The sequence below is a fragment of the Ornithorhynchus anatinus genome, chromosome 1 (assembly GCF_004115215.2).
Source record: "Ornithorhynchus anatinus isolate Pmale09 chromosome 1, mOrnAna1.pri.v4, whole genome shotgun sequence".
Lineage (NCBI taxonomy): Eukaryota > Metazoa > Chordata > Mammalia > Monotremata > Ornithorhynchidae > Ornithorhynchus > Ornithorhynchus anatinus.
The window spans coordinates 161085391-161107930 of NC_041728.1; the positions used below are offsets into that span (position 1 = coordinate 161085391).

General features: G+C 40.5%; 1 protein-coding gene and 1 non-coding gene across 2 annotated transcripts in view; both read right to left on the reverse strand.

Moving 5' to 3' along the window:
- Positions 1-40: 40 nt before the first annotated feature.
- The window catches only part of SERPINI2 (serpin family I member 2), a 34058-nt gene continuing 11558 nt past the window's right edge, over positions 41-22540 (reverse strand). Inside the window, exons 6-9 of the mRNA XM_029062898.2 lie at positions 17465-17562; positions 12290-12376; positions 8232-8321; positions 41-331 (exon numbers count right to left, since the gene is read on the reverse strand). Coding sequence (XP_028918731.1) covers positions 255-331; positions 8232-8321; positions 12290-12376; positions 17465-17562 — 352 coding nt within the window. The 3' untranslated portion in view covers positions 41-254. The remainder of the gene's footprint in view (positions 332-8231; positions 8322-12289; positions 12377-17464; positions 17563-22540) is intronic.
- LOC114816110 lies at positions 2438-2574 on the reverse strand. Its single transcript, XR_003763894.1, has one exon. It is a non-coding gene; the product is annotated as a small nucleolar RNA SNORA7 (small nucleolar RNA).

Consider the following 22540-nt stretch of genomic DNA (forward strand, 5'->3'; position numbering starts at 1 on the left):
AAAATTTCAAAAAACACTCACTTTGTTATTTTCAAGGCTGGTCACAATACACACTGAACCATTTATCCAAAGATTATCATCCACAGAAAGAAGAAAAAGCAAATACATATCCAATCTCACTTTTACATTAATACTAATTCCTTAACTTTCCAATTTTGAAAAAAATGAGAATGTTAATATAAAATGATTTTACAATATTTGGTCCATCATTAATTTTCCAAGAATGCCTTTTTCCTTTGAGTCAGTGGCTTCATTTACAGTGAATTTATATCTCTTCCCTTTATCTTTTGAACTTCAGGATCTGCCATCCTTCCCATAAACAAAATTGATTCTAGCAAAAGAAAGTGAAAATTGTTTTGTAAATACAGAATGATTTGGAGTGAATTCTGTAAAACTTCGTGGTAATAATTAGGGTATTGCACAAGAATGTATACAAATAAATCAAGTCAGCTGGCATTCTTTTTTAATGTTCAAGATTAATTTCCTTCCCTCTTTTTAACTAACATTATTCTGCTATATCAATAAGAATCATAGCACAGTTCATTTTAGTTTATTACTTAGGATTTTCAAGGCATTTATAAACATGAGCTAAATCAATCTCATTCTCCCGTTGTTTTGAAAATGTATTTCTCCTGTTATAGTACACATAAGCATACATTAAAATTCAGAAATCCGAGTCGATATTTTACTCCAAATACAAATAAATGAAATTGTTTTAGAGATATAATCATATGGCTATCAAATGGCTTGAGTTTAAATTATAAAGTCCAGTGTGTAATGTTAGAGGTAGAAAACATGAACTCTACTGGTTAGAAATGAATAAATACTTAGTATAGCGTCTCAGCCCTTAGGATGGTGCCTAGCACATAGTAAGTGCTTAACAAATACTATTCTTATTAAAACATTTTCATATCACCAACATTCTCAGACCTTCATTGGAGTCAGAGAAAACAGTGCAAAAAAGCAAACACAAACTTTTAATCATTTCTGTACTTGGTAGCTAACAAGGAGCTTAAAGGACCAAATCCAAATGCAAGTGTAACACAGAAGGGAGCAGGAGAAGAGAAAATGAGGACTTAGTAAGGGAAGGCCTCTTGGAGGAAATGTACCTTCAAGAAGGCTTTGAAGATGGGGAGAGTGATTGTCCGTCAGACATGAAGAGGGAGGATGTTCCAAACAAAAGGCAGGATATGAGCAATAGGTTGGTGACAAGAGAGACAAGATCCATTTACAGTGTGTAAGTTGGCATTAAAGGAACAAAGTGTGTGGGCTGGGTTGTAGTGGGAGAGCAGTAGGAGGGAGCAAGGTGATTGAGTGCTTTAAAGCCAATGGAAAGGAGTTTTTGTTTGAGCCGGAGGTGGATGGGCAACCACTGGAGGTTCTTGAAGGGTAGGGAAACAGGGACTGAATGTTTCTGTAGAAAAATGATCCGGACAGCAGAGTGAAGTATAAACTGAAGTGGGGAGAGACAGAAGGCAGGGAAGTCAGCAAAGAGGCTGATACAGTAATCAAAGAAGGATAAGCTAAGTGCTTGTATTAACAAGATAGTTATTTGGATGGAGAGGAAAGGGTGGATTTTAGCAATACTTTAAAGGTTCAACTGACAGGATTTAGTGACAGATTGAATATGTGGATTGAATGAGAGTGATGCATCAAGGATAATGCCAAGCTTACAGGCTTGTGAGACAGGAAGAGTGGTGGTGCTGTCTCAGTAATGGGAAAGTCAGGAGGAGGACAGGGTTTGGATGGGAGGACAAGGAGTTCTTTTTTGGACATATTAAGTTTGAGGTGTCGACAAGACAAGTAGTGATGTCCTGACAGCAGGAGGAAATGAAAGTGATGAGTGTTGCTTTGATGGTGGTGGTTTGATCGCAGCCTAGGACTTAATTGTTTATGATGCCTCCTTGTCCCCTCATGTTAAGAATTATTCATTTGGACATTGATGGAACTGGTAGAAGTCACACGTTGCATCTGTTAAGATCTCACAGCATAAAAAAGTTGAATGCGAATATTGTTTCTTATCCATTCAGTTTGGTCTGAATCTGGATGGTGTATGTTGCTCTGTCCCTCTGTCTGTGCACCAAGAGACATACTAGTGTCTCGATTCATTCATTCATTCAATCGCATTTACTGAGCTCTTACTTGAGCTTGGGAAAGTAAAATACAGTAATAAAGAGTGGTAATCCCTGCCCACAACAAGCTTACAGTCAAGAGGGTCTTATGCCATCGAGCTGTTTCTGACCCAGAGCTACCCAATAGACACATCTCTCCCAGAACGCCTGGCTCTTTATCTGCAATCGTTCTGGTAGTGGATCCATAAAGTTTTCTTGGTAAAAATCTGGAAGTGGCATACCAACGCTGCCTTCCGTGCAGTAAACTCGACTCTCCACCCTTGACTCTCTCCCATGTTGCAGCTGCCCAGCATGGGTGAGTTTTGACTTGTAGTAGATTGCCTTCCACTCACCAGCCACTGCACAAGTAGGAATGGAATGGGTAGACCTCTGCTTGACTCTCCCTCCTGTAGCTAAGACTGGTAGAGTACTGGAAACTCTCCAGGTGCCACCCTGAGAGGGGAGTCTAAAGGGTAAGTAGATTCAATATTCTACCTCTTTGCATCACGAGACAATGAGCTGTTTTGGTAGCAAAATTCAGTACCAACATTCAGTCCTGTGTCAACAGAGAAGATCCTCTGTTGGTGATAATTTTCATATTCATCTTTCTTTTTATGGTGTTTGGTAACCACTTATGTTGTGCCAATCACTGTACTAAGCACTGGGGAGGAAACAAGGTAATGAGGTTGGACAGAGGTTGTCCCATATGGAGCTCATAGTCTAAATAAGAGAGAGTAAGATTTAAACCCTTTTTACAAATGAGGAAGCTGAGGCAGAGAGAAGTTAAGTGAATTGCCCAAGGTCCCACAGCAGCCAAGTGGCGGAGCTGGGATTTTAACCCAGGTCCTCTGGCTGTTTCCTAGGCTATGCTTGTCCTTTTAACATCTGCAAACTGTTAGCTTGTTGTGGGTAGGGAAGCGGCATGGTTTAATGAAAAGAGCACAGGCTTGGGAGTCAGAGGTCCATGGGTTCTAATCCCCGCTCTGCCACTTGTCTATTGTGTGACCTTGGGCAAGTTATTTCATGTCTCTGGGCCTCATTTGCTTCATCTGTAAAATGAGGATTGAGACTTGGAGTCCCACATGGTACAAGTTGCTTACCTTGTATTTACCCCAGCACTTCAAACAGCAGTGCTAGGCACATAGTAAGCGCTTAACAAATACCATCATTATTATTGCTTTTATTTACCAACTCAGTTATATTATATTCTCCCTCGTACTTAGTATATTGCTCTGCAGACAAAAAGTGCTCACCATATACCATTCATTGATTGCCTAAAGATGGAATCTAAAAGAATTGACAAAAACACTTCAGAGATAACAATCACAATAATGATGGTATTTGTGGAGCACTTACTATGTGCCAAGTACTGTTCTAAGCACTGGGGTAGACATAAGGTGATCAGGTTGCCCCATGTGGGGCTCACAGTCTTAATCCCCATTTTACATAGGAGATAACTGAGGCACAGAGAAGTTAAGTGACTTGCCCAAAATCACACAGCTGACAAGTGATGGAGACAGGATTAGAACCCACAACCTCTGACTCTCAAGCCTGTGCTCTTTCCACTAAGCCACCCTGCTTACACAGATTCCCACCACTGCTTGTTTGTCATATGTTAATGTTTTTTGCTTAATAATAATGATGGCATTTATTAAACATTTTCTAAATGCTAAGTACTGAGGTAGGCAATGGGGGTAGTTTGTAGTTAATCAAATTGAACACCGTCCCTGTCTCACTTGGGGGCTCAGAGTCTAAGAGGGAGGAAAAGGCACTGAGGAAGCCAAAGCAGAGAAATTAAGAGACTTTTTCAAGGTCATATTACAGGGCAGAGATTCAGCAAGGTCTAGATCCTGGGTCTACCAGACCTGCCCAAATCCTTGAAGCTTCTTTTAGTACTTGTGATTTATCACAAAACCTTGAACTAGAGGTGCTTTAGACATGTGGCTCTTTCTAGGAATCAGTCACAGTTTCAGCATCTTCAACTGCAGTTGAAATGTTCTTTATGGAAGGGATTAAAATATCAAATTATTAAGAAAATAGTAATTTCTATTCCTTAAGTCACTGTGCTAGAACATTCAAGTTGAAAATGATGAATTATTTAATGCCCAATCATATGTTCCAACTCACTATATAATGAACACTACTATTAAACAAACCCCTGTATTTGACTGTATACCAGGCAAGATTGACCAGCAAGAAAGAAATGCTCTACTCAGGTTATATCTTGTTTCTCCACATATTCCATTTATCACCAGCTCCTGTCAGTTCTACCTTCACAAAATGACCAAAATCCAGCCCTTCCTCCCCATCCAAACTGCTTCCATGCTGATTCAAGCACTTATCCTATCCCACCTTAACTTCTGCATCTGCCTTCTCCCTGACATCTTGGCCTGCTATCTCTCACAACTCCAAACCATAGTATCAACTCAGCTGTATTCAACACTTCCAGCTGTTAGCATAGTTCTCTGCTCATCATAAACTCTCTATCAATACCATCGATAGATTGATCAATTGACTGATTGATTTGCACAGTAACATCACATTTTATGAAGACTAGAAAAGTCACTTGTTTGGACTCCCACAGTGAGTAAGTGACATTAGAAACAAGTGATTTCACTCAGCCCTAACCATATCTAAACACAAAGGAACCACCAGCTCATTCCTATTCACTATTTGAAATATGTGTTCATTGATTTAGAAGCAAAAAGGCTTCACTACACTAACTAATCCTTATCTCTGATAGAGGTCTTAAAAAACATTGAACATGGTGGGTGGTTTTAATGGTATGAGTGGAATATTGGTTTTATCTATGTTTGAACAAAATCATTCACCGAATGCTTGGAGCTGAGATATTTCATTTTATACATCATTATTCACGGTTTGTCACTGAGAGTCAACAAAGTCAATGCACATCTCAGCATGAAGAAAAAATCAAAATAGAATGTTATTTATTGTTCTGCAGGTTTGCCACAGTTCTAGTTTCACATGGTTGCATTATATTAGCTATGCTGTTTGGCAGCAAAAGTCATAAAAAGCATAACCTTAGAACAAGGATATTGCATCTGGGGAAAGCAATTTAAACATAGATGAAAACTGGGTAAGCTAATTACATTTATGTACCCCAAAACATGTCTTTACATCCTAAGCACATTAACAGGATATGATAAATGCTCTGTAAAAAGTTCAAAATATTTAGCTCCCTGGAATAATTTCTCTAATTTTTATGTGAGAAGACTAAAACAAAGTACAGCATGAGGTTTTCACGAGATAGCGACCATTTCTTCTCTCTACAAGGTTACTACAGGCCCAATTCCTCCAAGAGATCTTTCCAAACTAATACCTCCTTTTCCTCAGCTCCTCCTCCCCTTCACATAGCCCTGAGTCGCTCCCTTTGCTCTACCACCACCCCCCTCCCCTCCCCACCCCACAGCACTTGTGTATATATGTACATATCTAAAATTATATTTATTTATATTGATTCCTGTTTACTTGTTCTGATGTCTGTTGGCCCCCTTCTAGTTTGTAAGCCCTATGTGGGCAGGGATTGGATCTCTCTATATTGCTGAACTGTACTTTGCAAGTGCTTAGTACAGTCTTCTGCACACAGTAAAAGCTCAAGAAATATTATTGAATGAATGAGTGAATTGAATGAATGAATGTTCCTAGTAATGAGTTGAAACTCATCCCAAATATTATTTAAATGAAAACCTAGTTTGATGTTCTAATTTCATCTCTGCTCATAAAATAGAAGAGATCCCCATTAAGGCTTGATTGTGAGACATTTCTATAAATAAATCAATTTTTGTTCAGTTTAGTTTTTTTCCTAGAGTTTGCTATTAGTTTCAGAATACTAATGTCAGGCCAACTACTATGTAGGTCAGAAACCTAAACCTCCAAGGACTTGCTTTCATTCAATGATTAAGCACTAATTTTAAGAAATTGGAGTTCTATAAATGTTGAAAGCTGCATGACTTGTACATATTGCTGTACTTGGTACTCAAAGATGCCGCTAATGATGAAATTTGCCAACTTTTTCTTTTTGTTTGTGCTTACGTGATTCAAAACACCCAACCACCTTGTCGTGCCACCTCAGAAATAATCCCTTATGGGGCTGACACAGTAGACGTTTGCTGCACCTTTTGTCTGTTTCACTTTTGACTCCTTGTAATTTGAGTGACATAAACTAAAAACATTCATTCAGTTGTATTTATTACGCGACTACTGTGTGCAGAGCACTTTACTAAGCACTTGGAATGTACAATTTGGTGACAGAGACAATCCCTGCCCAACAATGGGCTCACAGTCTAAAAACATGAGAACCCTATTGACAGCGTGGCCTAGTGGATAAAGGGTGGGTCAGTAGGACCTGAGTTCTAATTTGAATTCCACCACTTGTCTGTTGTGTGACCTTGGGCAGGTCATTTTACTTCTCTGTGCCTCAGTTATCTCATCTGCAAAATGGGGATTAAGACTGTGAGCTCTTTGTGGTACAGGGACTTTGTCCAACCTGATTACCTTCTACCTACTACAGTGCTTAGTATGGTGCCTGGCACATAATAAGCACTTAACGAATACCACAGTTATTAAAATTCTAAAACTGAGGAGTTTGCAGAATGAAATTCCCCAGAAGGGACAATCAGGTGCTACTTCTACTTCCAAATCTGTTAATGTTTGCTGATGTAGAAGGCTTTTACAGTGAATCTGCTGATATCAACCTCATCCTCTTCAGCCCTAGAAATCCAAGCCAACTTCCTCTGCAATCATTTGTTCCAGGGGAAAACCTGACCCTACTGTGAAGGAAGGTTTCGGACTCCCTTATCAGGGAAGACGTATTGATTGACTGGGATCCAAAATCCAAAGCAGTTCCATCAGGGAATAAGGGAGGTACAAAAGTATACAAATTCTTTATTCTGTTAATGTAACTGTGATGTAACTCTTCAGTTGGGAATATTCCAAGGCAGGGTGAGAAGGATAGTTCTTGCAAGAGGATGCAAGTACCTTATTGAAGGCCCATCTCCAAGAGGCCTTCCCAGATTAAGCTCCACGTTTCCTCATTTCCCACTCCCTTCTTCATCTCCCTGACTTGATCCCTTTTCCCTCGCCGCCCAACCCTGCAGCCCCAGAGCACTTAATCTACGTATCTGTCATTTTATCTATTTGTATTGATGTCTCTCTGCCCCCCTCTAGACTGTAAGCTTGTGGGAAGGGAATGTCACTGTTTACAGTTGTATTGTACTTTCTCAAGTGCTTAGTACAGTGCTCAGAACACAGTAAGCACTCAATAAGTATGATTGAGTAGATTAATAAATGATGCTCGAAGAACTAAGGAATAAAAAGGCAAATGAACCAGCCATCAGAATTTGCCCCCGTAAAGTTCTCTAGTTTCTTACCCCAATACCTCAGCCTCCTCTGCACATTCAAGAATGGAGTGTGGTTAGAGAGCCCCTTACTATGTTGATTTTTATGGTTACTCTTAGCCCTTAGAGGGGCTCATTTCCCTTTTGAAACCTTGAATATGTGCACTGCATTTTAGGCACTGTAATAATGTTGAGGCAAAAAAAAATCTGAAACACAGGTGGTACCCGCAAATCTGAAGAAAGCTCATCTGTTTATATGGTATTTACTAAGCACTTACTATGTGCTGGGCACCATACTAAGCACTAGGGTAGATAATCACGTAGATACAACATAGGGATCACAGTCTTAATCACCACTTTACAGATGGGGTAACTGGGCTAGAGAGAAGGTAAGTGACTTGCCCAAGGTCACATGGCAGACAAGTGATGCAGCCCAATCTTCTGAATCCCAGGCCCATGTTCTTTCCACTAGGCCATAGTACATCTCATTTCAGGAGTGATCAGAATCTTGACTTCAAATTCTGCCTCTTTTGAAAAAGACTCTAAAAATACAACTTCAAAACAAAACAAAAAAACATTTCTACTATCTTATCAAGGAAAATGATTTTCAATGGATCAAAGTTTCACCAGGTTATTCAGATAAAACTTTGCTTTCTTCTAAGGCCACATCCTTCAGGACCAGAACAGGATGACTAACGTATGCAGCCATAAATCAGTGTACAATTAGGTAATCAAAGAATGATTAAAATTACTGTCCATTTACCTGTTGGATTATTTTTCATGATAAAGAGAAATGGATGATTAGCCACAAACTGGTTTCGAGCAAGACTCATGATTACAGGCACCTGCATACCTATAAAATGTAGTGCATATATAGGTGTTAGTTGAAAAGATTGGGGAAAGAGAATATTCAAAAAAGACTTGTTTATATACAGAGACAGTCACACCAAAGAATTAACACCCAAAACTGATTTCCACCTGGGCTATCAAAGAGTCAATCAGATTTCTTTATGGTAATCCAAATGGCCCCTTATTAATGATATTGGTATTTATTAAGCTCATGCTATTCTCCAAGCACTGTACTGAGCACTGGGGTTGATACAATATAATCAGGTTGGACACAGTATGTGTCTCACAAAGGTACTCACAGTCTAAGAGAACAGATATTTCATCTCTATTTTACAGATGAGAAAAGTGGGGCACAGAGAAGTTGTGACATGCCCAAGGACACACAGCAAGCAAGTGGAAGAACCAGGATTAGAACTCAGATTGCCTGATTTAGTATTCTATACTCTTTTCTTTAGGCCTGGTGACCTTAATATTATAAACAGAAAAATATCTGTTTATTTATATATATATTTACAACCATATATCATTAATAGATTTTAACATAAATATATACACCACCATGTGTAGATAATATATATCATATATATATCATTAATAAATACTAATATATTATATATCAAGAAATTATACAAGTTAAGAAAATCATAAATTACATATATAAGTACGTGCATATATATGCAACTTACGATTTTCTTAATTCTTGCACGATTTCTTGATACATAGTATAGATGTGGATATGTGTGTAGGTGTGTTTGTGTGTGCATGCATTTGTAAATTCATTCATTCATTCAATCGTATGTAATCTCTAAATTTAAGGACATGAAACGCAATGTGTAGTTCTTATCCTGGGATTAGAGTTAATGATTTACTGATTGCATAATTGAACTCTGTCAAAAACTCATTTCTTTATTGTTTCTTTTTAGCGCCTTCTAACATTTAATGAATAATGAAGGGAAAATAATTATTTTAGACTAATCAATGCAAATTCTACTTCGGATCAAATCATTAGTCCCTCAAATCCACCATGTGTCATTAATTTTGTACTAATTAATTATTAATTTAATGAATTTTATCCCTAAACTACTTTGTCTTCTGCTTGATTTACATATATAGTATTGCAAATGTATCAGAATTGTATCTCCATACAGTAATATCATTGATGACAGCAAACAGCCTCCTACAGATCTGTGGGATGCAGGAATAAGACTAAACAGCCAAGAATATCCAAGTGGCACTTTTTTAAATTTGTTTTAGACTCACCCAGCTAAATGATCAAGGGCTAGGTCAGAACCATGAGATTTGCACAGAGCTACATTTCATTTGGGTACATTTAGGTTTGGACTAAGAGATCATCCTGAACCAGTGACTTAATGTGTGTTCCCCATATGCAAAACTAACTCCAAGTGAATATTGGGAGATTTGTTAGTGACCTCATAGTGGAGGCGATGCGGCTTCTCCCCATCACTGGAGCACCTGTCCCACACTGAATCCATCAATCAGTCAATCAATAGTGAGTGCAGAGCACTGTACTAAGGTTTTAGAAAGGCACAATAAATTTGGTACAGATGCTTCCTTGCCTTCAAGGAGTTTGCACTCTAACATGAGTCAGTAAAATAAATTAGAGATAGGAGGAATTATTTGAATATAACGATATGTGCATAAGTGCTTGAGTGTGGTGGGGAGATAGACTGTAAGCTTCCCACCAGATTGTAAGATCCGTGTCGACAGCCTTGAGGGAAGGGATTGAGTCTACCAACTCTATCATATTATTCATGATCAGCTCCATGGGGACCCAGACTTACGAGAGCCGGTCAGCCAGTCAGGAGCATGCAGGGGTGTAGAGCGGAGGGATGAATGAAAGGATCAGGTCAGGATGACCCAGAAGGGAGTGGAATAAGAGGAAAGGAGGAAAGGAGGGTTTAGTTGTGGAAGGCCTCACCGGGATAGACCTGCACCTTCAATAAGGCTTTGAAGTGGGGGAGAGTAAGTGTCCGTCAGATATGAGGGGGGAGGGTGTTCCAGGCCAGAGGCAAGATGTGGGCGAGAGATCAGCAGCAAGATGGAGGAGAGTGAGGTTCAGTGAGAAGGTTGGCATTAGAGGGGCAAAGTGTGCGGCCTGGGTTGCCGTAGGAGAGTAACGAGGTGAGGTAGGAGGGAGCAAGGTGATTGAGTGCTTTAAAGCCAATGGTGAGGAGCTTTTGTTTGATGCAGAGGTGGATGGATGGTCAATCACTGGAGTTTCTTGTGGCATGGGGAAACATGGCCTGAACGTAAGTACGGGGTTCTGCACATAGTACATGTCAATAATAGCATTGATTGATTCACTGATTTTCCAAGTGCTTAGGTGGTACAGAAGTGCTGATGGGGTAGGGGGGTTGTTTTGGATACAGATGAGAAATTAAATCGGGGCAGGCCTCCCGGAGTAGATGCTGAATAGCCAATCTAAGAGTTTCAATATCACTGGTTGGGGCAGCCCACCCCAGGGTAAAGTCTAAGTTGATAAACCTTCACTATGTCACTGCCCCATCATCTGTGCTCCTGACCAGGAGCCAGGTGCAAGAAGTGTCATTTATGCCTCATTTTATAGCCTATCTTACACATCCTCTAGTCTCTATGCCCATTTTTCTCAGGGAACACGTCTACCACCTCTTTGCATTATACTCTCCCAAATGCTTAGTACTGTGCTCTGCACAATATATGGGAAAAAATATAGACTTAACTAATCCTATTACTTAAGCATTAACACATGTATCTATCCCCTTGGCCTTCTTCCTGTTATGCATTTCAAAGACTGCCACCTCCTCCACATTGTAAGGTCTTTGAGGGAAATGCAATTGTCTGCTTCCAAGCCCTTAGAAGAGTGCCCCGCCTGCAGTTGTAACTCAAGAAATAGTAGTTACTGATCAATTGAAGACAAATGATAATAATACCCTATTCGTAGGGCAATTATGAATGGACCAGCATTTATCAATTTTAAATCGGTCCTTTAAAGAATTATAGGCATAGCACAATATGTCTATAAGGTTAGGAATTCGGGCAGAATACTCAGACTTCATCAGAGTCACAGTCGCCTAAAGCCACTAAAAAGTTTAGCAGTGGGAGTCAGTAAACTTCCTCCCTCAGATTCAAACCCAGATTCATCCCACCTCTGTTACTGGCCTACCTCACTGGCCTTGTGCAAGTCATTTAACCTTTCTGGGCCCCTATTTCCTTATCTATAAAATGTGCATAAGATTTTCACGGCCCTCATGTGAGGCAGGGATTGAGTCCAAACTCAAAACCTTGTCGACCAATCAGTGCCTAGCACACAATAAGTGCTTAATATATGTCTTTGCAACTATAATTATCACAATCATCTTGAAATTCCAATTAGCTAATTTGGATTTTTATCAAAATTATTTCTCAGTTTTCATGTAGTAAATGGATAGGAGAACCTGATGATTCTTAGTGAATTATCTTTTTAATGCTAAAAGTAGTATTTGTTTGTAGTTTTTTTGTTGATTTCCAGAGTTTAAAACAAAAGGGATTATTTTCCTATCAGAGGATTCACCAGTTCAATAATCCTTTCTCTTCACTTTTTGGCCAAAGAAATTGGTTAAAAATGTGTATTACTAAACTGAATGTAGTGTCATGTAATATTTAAAATTTATTTTTCATCTGAATTGTCAAATTTAAAAATGGTTCTTTTACCTTGTGTTGTGTATTACAATGTGCCCTGAATGGAATATTAGAAATAACCTTTCAACTTATTACTTGGATTTTAATACTGGCCAAACCCAAATGCAGTAATAAAAGGTCCCTTAATTCCAATCTTTCCTCAGAGAAATCTGTGACTGCAGTTTCATTCCTCAGATTAAAAGTATCAAGTGAACTGCAAGTCACGTGCCTTTGGCTTTCATGTGAATACAAGTTGGCAGAGACAAATTAGGATAACAAAACATTTATTCTCTTGAGAAAATATTTATAACATACCACTTGATGCTGCAGCTTCACTGCCATCTTCATTTATCTCAAAGAAACTTTTCTGTGCAACTTTAGATACATACAGATCAGCGGAATCTAAAGGAAAAGTGAAATTAACATTTGTTTATCAAACAAACAAATTTTATCAAATTTTTATCAATTTGATTTCATTTTTAACTTTCAACTGAGTCAGTGGAAGAGTCCTTTTCAATTAAGAGTCAATATAATATCATGGAAAATCAATAACAGAAAGACTGTGAAACAGGAGATCTCAAAAAAAGACCATTCATGTAGTCAGTCAATCAGTCAATCATATTTATTGAGCACTTACTAAGCACTTGGGAGAGTACAATACAACAGAGTTGGTAGACACATTTCCTGCCCACATTGAGCTTACAGTCTAGATGGAGAGACATTAATATAAATGAATTACGTATACATAAGTGCTGTGGGACTGAGGGAGGAAGTGCAAAGGTGATGCAAAAGGGAGTGGGGGAAGAGAAAATGAGGGCCTAATCCGGGAAGGACTCTTGGGGGAGATATGTCTTCAATAAGGCTTTGAAGATTGGAAGAGTGATCCTCTGTCAGATATGAAATGGAAGGGTGTTCTAGGATAGAGGCAGGGTGTGGGCAAGAGGTTGAGGGTGAAATAAATGAGATCGAGGTACAGTGAGTAGACTGGTATTAGAGGAGAGAAGTGTGTGGGTTGGGTTGTGGTAGGAAGGCAGTGAGGTTAGGTAGAAGGGGGAAAGGTGATTGAGTGCTTTAAAGTTTTTGGGAAACAGAGTGGCCTATCGGAAAGAATATGGGCCTGGGAGTCAGAGGACTTGGGTTCTAATTATGGAACCACTGATCTGCTGTTTGATTTTGGGCTAGTCACTTAACTTCTCTGTACTTCAGTTTCCTCATTTGTAAATTGGGGATGAAGAATGTGAGCCCCCATGTGAGACAGGCACTGTGTCCAACCTGATTAGCCTTTAGCCACCTCAGAATTTAGTACAATGCCTGGCATGTTATAATAATAATGGTATTTGTTCAGCACTTACTATGTTCTAAGCACTGTTCTAAGCGCTAAAAAGAGAAACCATCATCCCTGGGTAGGATCAAACCACCAACCTTTCAGTTAACAGCCAAACACGCTAACAGATTGTGTCACAGAGACATCCTAAGAGCTTAATAAATACCACTATTATTATTATTGGTAAGAAGCCATATAGCACTGTATCTCATTAAATGATATCCACTACCTTAAATGGCATACTAAGAATGAAATATGGAAAAATATACTTTTCATACTTTTAAACTAGTCTAACCTCATGGCTGAGAGTTCAAAAAAAACTCAAACCAAAACTACTCTTTTTACTGTATCGAAATGTTCTCATTTTAAATGGAAATGACCTTATTTCTAAGAAAGACTTGAAAAATCTGAAAGAAAGGCTCATCAAATAATTCTTCATTAAAACCACTTTTAGATAGGTTGTAAAAGAATAGGAAATTTAGCAAGCAATTGACTTACAGCACATACTGAGTGGCTTAAAATTAGAGCAAATGTATTGACCAAATGCTACCTTATTAATCTAATAAAATATCATAGGCCAGATCCATTTTTTAAGTGGTGATTTTAAAAGTTATAAATGTTGGCAACCAAATAGGACAATTAATTTCAAACACCTTGACAGCCAGAAACCGTTAATTTCTGCAAAATTGCATAATCACTGTACCTCAATCTCATCTATCTTGCTGTCAACCCGTTGTCTCATTAAATCATATTTATTGAGCACTTACTGTACACAGAGCACTATACTAAGCACTTGGGCAAGTCAGGCCCTTGTCCTCTTTTTGGCCTGGAACTCCCTCCTCCGTCATATATAATACACCACCATTCTCCCAATTTAAAAGCTGTCTTAAAAATCACATCATCTCCAACAGACCTTCTCTAAGTCTGCATTTTCCTACTCTACTCATCCTCCCCTTAGCAATTCCCTATGCATTTGGGTCTGTACCCCTTAAGCTTTTGATATTCACCCACCCTCAGCACCCTATCTACATTGTTATATTGTACTCCCCCACACACTTAATACAGAGCTCTACCCACAGTAAAGTGCTTGATAAATACTATTGATTGATTAATTGAATTAGGCATTAAGGGCCAGTTATTTTAATTCTGTGAAAATTCCTAGCAATACTGTTTGAATATGAATTTACTTTGGAGGTATTTTATATTTCCCTTGAAGAAAATTATTTGAGGTAAGGAATGCAAATTATTGAACTCCCATAGCTCTGTGGTAGCTTTGGCAGGAAGACCTATACAATCTAGAACTGCCAAAAGTTTGGAACAGTCTAGGTCATGGGTTCAATGAATCAATTAGTGATGTTTATTGAAAACTCTGGCATGCAGAGCACTATACTAAGCACTTGGGAAAGTATAGTACAACAGAGTTGATAGACACATTCCCTGCCCAAAAGAAGCTTCCATCAAAAGGACCAGAGAAAGGTAGGGAAGTGTTCACATTTAGGGATCCTCTCAGGGTAGGGCAGGTTGAAGGGGCTTTCTGAGTCCTTCTCTTTGCCATTTCCTCCATAGCATTCATATGATCTCAGGAGTAGGGAGGTGGGCAAAAGGCTCTGGGTTCATTCTTGGCCCCATATTTTCCCCAAAAATATAAACCAATATAGGAGTATTTCCAAGCTGCCGCAAGTGTTTGGTGGCATTTGTCAGGTTATCCTGGCTCCTGGCTAATGTCAGTCTGCTTGGAAACATATGTCAGCAGAAAAGCCCATAGAAATGACAATTTGACATTTCAACATTCTGCCATTTAAACAAGCTTACCTAACTCTAAACCTTTTATTTATGTGAAATAGCAAACTCACTTGCATTGTTCTTAAATTTGAAATAACACAAACAGGCTGCCCGGAACTTGATGCCAACATGTCTATACATTATTAGACACAATTTTAAAGTAAAAATTGTATGTATGCATATATATAAGAATATATATATACATATAGATATAGATATTTTTGTATACATGCTTAATCTTATTTTCCATAAGTTCTTGCTTTCAAGTTAGATGAGCCTTTGTTGGAAATCTGGAACCAATGGCCAGAATGGAGCTGAATACGTCGATAAAGAATCACCTGTCTTTTTCACTCTGTGTAATATAAGGATGAAACTTTGATTTCAAGCTGCAGTTGCAGCAGTCTCTTTGGCCTAGTGCTGCTTGATTTACACTCGCATTTCTCTTGAAGCTTTGGCTGAAAATAAGCAGTCATAGCTCAGACAGTTATACATCCACTACTGTTGTTTCCCTCTAGGTTTCAGGCATACCACCATGAATGAGTTTTGACTTGTGTGTCTCACTGTGACCTTAGTCCATTTAGCCCATAACTGACCACAAATAATCTAGCTGCTCGGGCTGATGTCCATTCCCTGTGTTGTGCATCAGGGAGAAGCAAGTGGTCTAGTATATTGCGGTCTTCATTATGATGATCCCATTTAGTAATAAATATGGGTTTTAGGATATGTTACAGTTGTCTACACAGTAAGCTCACTGTGGGCAGGGAACATGTCTACCAAATGCATTATATTTCACTTTTCTAAGCCACAATGCTGCCAGGTTCTCAATGATTGGATTTTCTATTTCTCCTGCCTACCATGATGAATTTGGATAGTGTGATAGTAGGGAGGAGTAGGGAGCAGACTTCAGTGACAGATTTCACCTTTGCACTGAATGGTAGATGTCACTAGACTGGAAACTCCTACGGACGGGGGTCATGTTTACCAAGGTTATTGTACTGTGATCTCCCAAGAGCTCAGTACATTAGCCTGCACACAGAAAGTTTTCAGTGAATATCATTAACTCACTGCCTTTTCAGCCAATAATTTCCAATTGTCTCAGCAAGAATTTTCCACAGGGGCGTAAACTCGATGAGAGTGATGAAAATAATTGACCCCATGGAATACATTAGATGGTAAGCTCTTTATGTACAGGATTAATGTCTTCCAACATACAGTGCTCTACACATAGTAAACACTCAAAAAATACTATTTATTGACAGACTGATTGACTAGCTCTTCTGGGTTTTTGTCACCCGACCCACCCCTTAGAATCAGGGAAGGGCCAGATATGATGGCTCCATCTTTTCTCCCTGAAAGTAGACAGTGGCCCCCCATTGCTTCAGCAATTTCTGTTATGCTCCCTGGGTTCCAGGGCTGGGCCACAAGATTCTCTTGTACCTGACACCAAAGCCCCACTGAAGACAAGCAGAACTCTGGCTTCACCCCAAGTCCTCCCAGAAGCCTGGGGGTTGAGGTGGGGGGCTCTTGAGGGTTCTCTGAGACATATTATCTTCAGGCCACTCCCCCACTATATAATAAAAACAGTTATGGTATTTGTTAAGAGCTTATTATATGCCAGACACTGTACTAAACTCTGGGGTGGATACAAGTAAATCAGGTTAGACACAGTCCCTGTCCCAAGTAGGGCTCACAGTCTCAAATCCCCATTTCACAGATGAGGTAACTGAGGCTCAGAGAAGTTAACTGATTTGCCTAAAGTCACACAGCAGACAAGTGGTGGAGCAGTATTAGAACTCATGACCTTCTGACTCCCAGGCCCATGCAAGTGTCCAAATTAAGAGAAAACCTCACTAGTGACAACTGAGACTCTTTTGAGAGTATAAAGGATCCAGCTGAAGATAACTGGGTTTACTAATTATTGCTACTCCAAAGGCAATCAGACAGAATAGAAATTATGCATGTGTGCTCACTCTTCTCTGGGCATACTTTGTGACTCCAATTAGTTTTCACTTCAAAATCAAAGCAGCATGGCCTAGTAGGAAGAGCACAGGCCTGGGAGTCCATGGATCTGGGTTTTAATCTCAGTTCTGAGTTTCCCTGCTGTGTGGCCTTGGGTAGGTCACTTAACTTCTCTACATCTTAATTCCCTCATCTGCAAAATGGGGATTCAATACCTGCTCTCCCTCCTATTTAGACTGTGAGTCCCACATGATACCTGTTTACCTCAGTGTTTAGTACAGTGCTTGGAACATAGCACGTGCTTGACAAATGCTATTTCCAATGTTATTACTATTATATAATTCAGGATATTGCTAAGAGAAGAAATGAAATTAAAAATAGAGAAAGTGTCATAGTAGTAATATCAGAAGTATTAATCACATTACCTGTTATTCCAGAAAGGTCACAGCCACCACTAAACATCTCTGTTACATTCAGAGAGGAAAATGCTTCTTTGAAGTCTAATTTCTGCTCTATTTTAAACCTGGGAAAAGTATAAAAAAGTTATTTAGAATAGACTGTGTGACTAATACCTAATGAATAATCATGCTATCTGTTAAGCACTTACTATGTGCTCAGCACTGATCTAAGTGCCAGGGTAGATATAAGATAATCAGGTTGGACACAATCTTCGTCCCATATGGGACTCACAATCTAGGTAGTAGGGAGTAGGATTTGTCATTTTACAGATGAAGAAACTGAGGCACAGAGATGTTAACTGATTCGCCCAAGGTCACATAGCAGACTAGTGGCAGAGCTGGGATTAGAACCAATCAATCAGTACATTGGTTATATTTATTGAGCACTTACTCTGTGCAGAGCACTGTACTGAGTGCTTCAGAAAGTAGAACACGACAATATAACAGACACCTTCCCTAACAGTGAGTTTACAGTCTAGAGGGGGAGAGAGATATTAATTTAAATGAATAAATTACAGATAGGTAAATAAGTGCTGTGTGGCTGAGGGTGGCAGGTGAATAAAGGGAGCAAGTCAAGATACTGGTGGTATTTGTTAAGCGCTCACTATGTGCCAAGCACTGTTCTAAGCGCTGGGGGGGGATACAAGGTAATTGGGTTGTCCCCCATGGGGCTCACAATCTTAATCCCCATTTTACAGATGAGGAAACTGAGGCCCAGAGAAGTTAAGTGACTTGCCTAAAGTCCCACAGCTGACATGTAGCAGAGTCAGGATTAGAACCCATGACCTCTGACTTCCAAGCCCGTGCTCTTTCCATTGAGTCACGCTGCTTCTCGTAAAGTCAAGACAGTACAGAAGGTAGTGGGAGAAAAGGAAATGTGGGTTTAGTCAGGGAAGACCTCTTGAAGAAGTTACATCTTCAGTAAGGCTTTGAAGTGGGGGAGATTGAGTGGGGGAGAGAGGGTGTTCAAGGCCAGAGTCAGGACATGGACAGGAGGTTGATGGTGAGATAGGCAAGATCAAAGTACAGTGAGTAGGTTGGCATTAGGAGAGTGAAATGTGTGTGGTGGTTTATAGTAGGAGAGTAGTAAAGTGAGGTAGCAGAGGGCAAGGTGATTAAATGCTCTAAAGCCAATGGTAAGAAGTGTCTGCCAATGGTAAGAACTGTCTGTTCATGCAGAGATGGATGGGCAACTACTGGAGGTTCTTGAGAACTGGGCAGACAAGACTGAATGTTTTTGTAGAAAAATGATCCAGGCAGCAAGCTGTAGTATGGACTGGAGTGGGGAGACACAGGACGCAGGGAGGTGAGCAAGGAGGCTGATAAAATAATTGAGGCGGTATAGGATAAGTGCTTGGATTAACGTGGTAGCAGTTTGGATGAGAAGAATGAGAGGATTTTAGCAGTTGTGGAAGTTGACCTGACAGAATATAATGATAGTTTGAATATGTGGGCAGAATGAAAGAGAGGAGTGAAGGATAATGCCAAAATTATGGGCTTGTGAGACAGGAAGGATGGTGGTGCTGTCTACAGTGATTGAAAATCCAGGTCCTCTGAAAATCAGGTTCCAGGACCTCTGACTCCCAAGCCATTTCCACTAGGCAATCCTCCTTTTCCAATTGTTGAATTTCCATTTCAACACCACCCTCTCTACTGAACTCGAATCACTCATTCCCCTATCCCTTCATTAAGTTCTTACCACTAACCCACAGCCCTGGATCATCTTCACAGTCCGCTTCCTTCACTCTTGTGCATGACCCACAGAGAGCTGCTGGAGGAAATCTAGATATTGAGCCGACCTCGTCCACTTCAAGTTTATCTGGACATGCTTTAACTGGGCCCTCTCCTCTGCCTGGCAAAATTATTTCTCCATCCTTATTGACGCCCATGCTCATTGCCTCCACCAGCTGTTCCGGACATTTAGCTCCATCCTCAAACACCTGGTCCCTGCACATCCCCCATATTTTCCTCCTAAAGACCTGGCCACCTGTTTTATTGAGAAAATTGTAACTATCTCCCCTGTCCCTCTCCAGTCCCTCCCTTCTCCTGCCCCTTCTTCAACTCAACCATCTTTCCCAAAAGAATCTCAAGAGGCAGCCTGTCTTCTCTCAAACTGTACCCTATATACCTGTGCATCTGACACCATCCCTTCACATCATATCAAAACACTAGCCCCTTCCCTTTCTCCCTCCCTAGCCACCATCTACAGTTGTTCACTCTCCAATGTCTTCTCCTCTCTTATCAAACATGTCCATATCCCTCCACATCTTAAAAAAACCCTCCCTTGCCTCCCATGGCTCTCTCCAGTTATCACCCCATCTCTCTCCTAGTATTCCCCTCCAAACTCCTTGAGTGAGTTGTCTATACCTTCTGTCTCAAGCTCCTGTCTTCCAATTCTCTCCTTGACCCCTCCAATCTGGCTTCCAAAATTGCCCTCTCAAAAGGTCACAAGTGATCTCCTTCTTGCCAAACCCATTGGCCTCTACTCCATCCTAATCCTGCTCGACCTCACAGCTGCCTTCCATATTGTCGACTACCCTCTTCACCTGGAAACATTATCCAACTGTGTGCGACTTCACTGAAACTGTCCTCTCCTGTTCTCTTATGTCTCTCTGGATGTTCATTCTCAGTCTCTGTTGCAGGGTCCTTCTCTGTCTCCCATCCCCTAACTGGGAGTCCCTCAGGGATCCTCCCTTTCCTCTCCATCCAAATTTCTATCTTGCTGGTACAATTTCTCATAATATCCTGACTGGACTACTGCATCAGCCTCCTTTCTGATCTCTCATCCTCCTGTCTCTCCCCACTTTGGTCTATACTTCACTCCACTGTCCGGATTATCTTTCTGCAGAAACAATCTGGTCGTGTCAGTCCCTTCCTCAAAAATCTCCAGTGGTTGACTATCAACCTTCATATGAATCAAAAACTGCTCACTATTGGTTTCAAACCTCTCCATCACCTTGCCCCCTCCTACCTCACCTCCCTTCTCTCCTCCTACTGCCCAGCCCACACACTCTGCTCCTTGGCCACCACTAACCTCCTCACTGTGCCTCATTCTCACCTGTCCTGCCATCAATCCCTGGCCCATGTCCTACCACTGACCTGGAATGTCCTCCCTCCTCACATCCGCCAAACTAACTCTCTTCAAAGCCCTACTGAGAGCTCACCTCCTCCAGGAGGTCTTCCCAGACTCAGCCCTCCATTTCCCTCTGCTCCTCCTCCCCTCTCCATCACCCCTACTCCCTCCCTCTACCCCCTTCACCTCCCCACAGCGCTTGTATATGTTTGTACATATTTACTGCACTACGTATTTTATTAATGATGTGAATTTATCTATGGTTCTTTTTATCTGTTTTGATGGTACTATTGCCTGTCTACTTGTACCTGTCTACTTGTTTTGTTTTGGTGTCTGTCTCCCCCTTCTAGACTGTAAGCCTGTTGTTGGGTAGGGATTGTCTCTATCTGTTGCCAAACTGTACTTTCCAAGTGCTGAGTACAGTGCTCTGCACACAGTAAGTGCTCAATAAATACTATTGAATGACTGAATGAATGATCAGTTCTGTGTCTCCTTCTATTCTCCATCTTCACCCATTCCCAGGGCTTCAACTACTACCTCTATGTGAACTTTCCCAAATCCCCATCTCTAGCTCTTAACTCTCTCCTTCAGTGCAGTCTCACATTATTTCCTGCCTTCTAGACTATCTCTACTTAGATTTCCTGCCATCATGTCAAATTTAACTCATTAAAAACAGAACTCATTATCTTCCCACCCAAACCCTGTCCTCCTGCTCACTTCCCCATCACTTTGGACAGCACCACCATCCTTCCTGTCTCACAAACCCATAACCTTGGCATTATCCTTGATTCCTCTTTCTCATTCAGCCCATGTGTTCAATCTGTCATCAAATCTGTCAGTTCAACCTCCACAACATTGCTAAAATCCATCCTTTCCTCTCCATCCAAATTGCTGCCATTAATCCAAGCACTTACCCTGTCCCACCTTGATTACTTGTATCAGCCTCCTTGCTGATCTCCCAGCCTCCTGTCTCTCCCCACTACAGTCCAAATTTCACTTTGCTGCCCAGATCATTCTTCGTCCAAAATGTTCAGTCCAAGTTGCTTCACTCCTCAAGAACCACCACTTGCCCATCCACCTCTGCATCAAGCAGAAACTCTTTAGCAACAATTTTAAAAGCCTTCACCTTGCCCCTTCCAACCACAGCTTGCTACTCTCCTAACACAACTCAGCCTGAACACATTGCTCCTCTAATAATAATAACAATGTTGGTATTTGCTAAGTGCTTACTATATGTCAACCACTGTTCTAAGCACTGGGGTAGATACACGGTAATGAGGTTGACCCACGTAGGGCTCACAATCTTCATCCCCATTTTACAGATGACAAAATTGAGGCCTAGAGAAGTGAAGTGACTTGATCAAGGTCACACAGCTGACAAGCGGCAGAGCCGGGGTTAGAATACCAATCTACTCTCCCTTCCTCAATCTAGTCTACATCACTGCCAAACCCTTGCCCACATCTTGTCTCTGGAATGCCCTTTCTCTTCATATCTGACAGACAATTACACTCCCACTTTCAAAGCCTTACTGAAGGCACATCTCCTCCAAGAAATCTTCCAGTCCTCTTTTCCTCGTCTTCCACTCCCTTCTACTTCTGTGTCACCCTGACTTGTTCCCTTTATTTATCCCCTTTCCCAGCCTCACATCACTTATGTACATATCTACAATTTATTTATTCATATTACTGTCTACCTCCCCCTTTAGACTGGGAGCCCATTGTGGGAAGGGAATGTGCCTGCTCTATTGTTAAATTGTTAGAACAATGCTCTGCATGCAGTAAGTGCTCAATAAATACAATAGATTGATTGATGGATTCATTCATTCATTTGTTCTTAACACAGTTTGCTTTTGAAAAATAAATTACATTAAATTAGAATACTAATCCCTTGACTTGATTCAAAGGCAACAGATGAGGCTGTTGAAAGAGCGCAGGGCTGGGAGTCAGGAGTCTAGCGTTCAAATCACTAC